Source organism: Toxorhynchites rutilus, chromosome 2 (assembly GCF_029784135.1).
Source record: "Toxorhynchites rutilus septentrionalis strain SRP chromosome 2, ASM2978413v1, whole genome shotgun sequence".
NCBI classification, from domain to species: Eukaryota; Metazoa; Arthropoda; class Insecta; order Diptera; family Culicidae; genus Toxorhynchites; species Toxorhynchites rutilus.
In genome coordinates this window covers 312,651,371-312,654,728 of record NC_073745.1, presented here as the reverse complement: position 1 = coordinate 312,654,728, position 3,358 = coordinate 312,651,371, and the positions used below count along the sequence as shown (strand labels likewise).

General features: G+C 40.0%; 1 protein-coding gene across 1 annotated transcript; it reads left to right on the top strand.

The window, feature by feature from the left end:
- Positions 1 to 2,013: 2,013 nt before the first annotated feature.
- LOC129764196 (uncharacterized) lies at positions 2,014 to 2,453 on the top strand. Its single transcript, XM_055763048.1, has one exon. The coding sequence runs from the start codon at positions 2,014 to 2,016 to the stop codon at positions 2,431 to 2,433; it is 420 nt and encodes a 139-aa protein (XP_055619023.1). The 3' UTR covers positions 2,434 to 2,453.
- Positions 2,454 to 3,358: the final 905 nt, after the last annotated feature.

Sequence of the window (3,358 nt, the reverse complement as noted above, 5' to 3'; positions counted from 1 at the left end):
TGTAGTGTCACTAAACCCGAGTAGGCCACGGGTAATTGGCTCCCCAAGATTAATGATAGATTTAAGGAAGACGAACAAAATATGCAAAGCTTACCGAAAACAGAACGAAAATGAAAATCATCTACTTTGTAAATCTGTAAATATGGTTATTGACTAAATAAATACACAAAAAAAATCAGCCGGAATGTGTTGAAAGTCACTATAATATAGAGAAAAAAAAAGAAAAACCTTCAATTTGATATGTCTATTATCTAAATCGGTTCAAAAGTTATGAATTATTGAAAAAAGGAATTTTTGGGAAAAAGTGAATTTTTCGGACCACCCTAACGAAAAAAATTAAAAAAATACGAGTTTGATATTTTACGATAAAGAACAAAACTACCACTTTTCATGGAAATCTCAGAACCACTTTATTGGTTTGACATGGAATGGCTTTATAGATAGCTATGGATGATTATGAGATTTGTTCGTCAATTAATTCAGTATCTTCTTATTCATATAATTTTCTTTCGCATTCAATAATTATATCATTACGCATCAGTGTAAAATTCCGCCATGAATAATAAACCGAGATGTCGCAATCTTGGTACTGTTTGCTGAATTTGTTTTGCAGGGCTACCTAAACTGCCCTGGTTGCCAGGGGCATTTGCAACTGCAACAAGATGAATGCTAGCGACGTGAATGTTTGCTTGGGTTTGAAATGAGTTGCCACGTTCTTCTAATTGCATTGAATGAAAAATATTCCCAATGTGCATTAGTTTATCGCACGTGTCATCTACACGAAGATGAAAACTCTCGTCTAATCAAGCAGTTGATGTTTTTTCTTTGCATTCTACTTAGTTCAACTAAATACCAGAAAATGTCATATCTATATTAAAAAAATATTTTCCTTCAATTAAAATATTTATCTACCGCCCAATGCATTGATTTGTTTGATAGTCAGGTTTGGCTTGAAGTTCATTCGCCTCTAGTAGCACTACCAGTGGCAGGAATAGACATGTTATCACCATGTTTCAAGAGTATTGCTCACAAACCTAGGCACTCATTTTGTTTGTTTCAATTCAGAATAGACTATCTGAATGGAGGGGTCCCAATGAAATAAATACAGCGATAAGAAAATTAAAAGTATATCGATCGAACTCGTACTTGTTGTTATGCTTTATTTGCGATCAAATTTGTTCGGAACGCCTCGGAATCATAATATCGAAAGTAATAAGCGATGGTTGATGTTTACAGCATCCGAACCCCATATCATTACCCTAGTATCGAATTGCAATCATTGCCGGTGCCATCAACCCTTGGTTTTTCGATTATCACTCTTCTTTCAGCGTGTGGCCTCCCACCGTTTCAGAACGTGAATCCTGCCAACCTACTCAATCCCATCCGAAGAAGGGTTCCGTTTGAATGGATGTCATAATGACGTAATTTCAGTTGCTTCTTTTTCTTTGCCTCGCTCGTCTCGAGTAGTCGCAGATTTCGGTTTTGATCGGATTCTGACGGGCGGGGTGAAATTGCCTTCGACCTCCCCAACAGTTGACGACTCAGCCCAAAATTCGACTCGCACCTGTTGGACTTCGCTGGCTGCGGTTGAGGCAGGTGAAACGCGCATCCCTCGAGATCCCTTTTTTTCTCTCACTACTCTGTCCCAATATTGACCGGCTGCCGTGCGGTGATAAAGGAAAATACTTTCAACCAGATTGATGAGATGCTTTTGCGAGGTTAATACGGGAAAAAAAGATTTGCGCGCTGTGTGGATTTGTGGATCCGTAGCAAACGGAACTGGCAATAAAAACCTACAATAAAGCGAACAACTCAATTATCCGGATTCTCTACTCCCGCCGCCCCTGTTTCACACAACGGAAGCCTTTCCCATTGGGAATGAATCTTGGAAATTCAAAACCAATTTAGAAGGACGAAAAGGTCACATTAAATGCGGTTTCATTGGATTGGGTTAACCCCTCGGTTTGTCTGATCCAGGCAGGCGTAAGCATCCGAACGTCAGTTTGTAAAAAAATGTCTTCATATAAGGAGTCCATCTTGGAGCTAATGTATTTATGCTCCAAGCTGTCCAATCCGGTGGATCGTGTTCGAGTTACCGAATGGATCAGGAAGCTATCCGAAACGGCGGCCGAACAAACTGCTCATCCAAGACTGATTCAGGAATATCTGGATTATTTGAAGTTGATGTGCCAATCGGTGCCGATCTATTTTGTGGAACCCTTCAAGAGTCAACCTCCGAAAAAACCGTTGGTTCCGCTGGCTGAAGCTCTCGGGGATGCTTTGGCTGCGAGATGTCCATATCTTCCAAAATCAGGCCCAGCAGCACCAATGGTGTTGCACAGATCCGGGGATGACACAGCGTCGATGTCGGTTCACAAAGATGCCAACGGGGAGATTTTCTGCTACATGTCCATCGTTCCAAGGGACGTTTAAAGTGATCACTTTAATGTTACCGGACACAACGAATCGCAGAAATAAAATCACCATCTGAACAACATGCAAAGATTGTTTCTCTCTGTCAGCTAAAGAAAAACAAGGGACAGACGCTTCCCACTCAAGCATTTTTCGTGAAAATTAGCTGATTTTACCATTCAAAAACATTTTCCCAGAAGATGTATTCGTGAATTATCAATTTCATTTTGCATGAACCTCAGCCAAGGCTATTTTCGTTTCAACCAACTCACAAAAGTCGTGCCACGTGCGGACTATCCTGAGAAATGAATGTTTCGAGTTCCCACACACACTCACACACACATAAATACACCAGAAAAAAAGACGCATAAAATGCCCTGGGCTTTCATCTTTTTTATTATTATTTCCGGTAATTCTTCAGTAACACACGTGTGATCTGCTTCCATCCAACGAGATTGTAGCATTAGCAACACCGGAGCCAAACAAAAAAAGAAATATGTCAGACCTTTGTGCCCATAACCCAAGTGGACCGTCCTCGTGGCGGATATTCGTCCGGTTATCCCATTTTTTTTTTGTATGGAGATAGATTTATGTTTTATCGGTTTAGCGTTTATCCTCTCGAGATTGTTACCCAAATTAGTTGCAGAGGTCCGGTTTCATTTTTTTCTTTTTTTGCGAGTATGCATGAATGATAAGTGCAGGAACCGGCTGGGGAAGATAAATTTTGTCTGAAATAAGTCAGTGCTCTCGCCAAATAGGCACAGGGTGCGTTTTATTGGTTCCGTGTCTGCATTTCAGAGTCTCATATTGCGTTGCCCCGAGAGCTTACGAGCAATTTAGTTCACTAGAAAAATTTACAGTTTTTGATATTGGCGGAATATATTATTTGGTAAATCGTCTCGTCAGTATGTAAATAATATTCGAATATTTTAATTATATAACTATC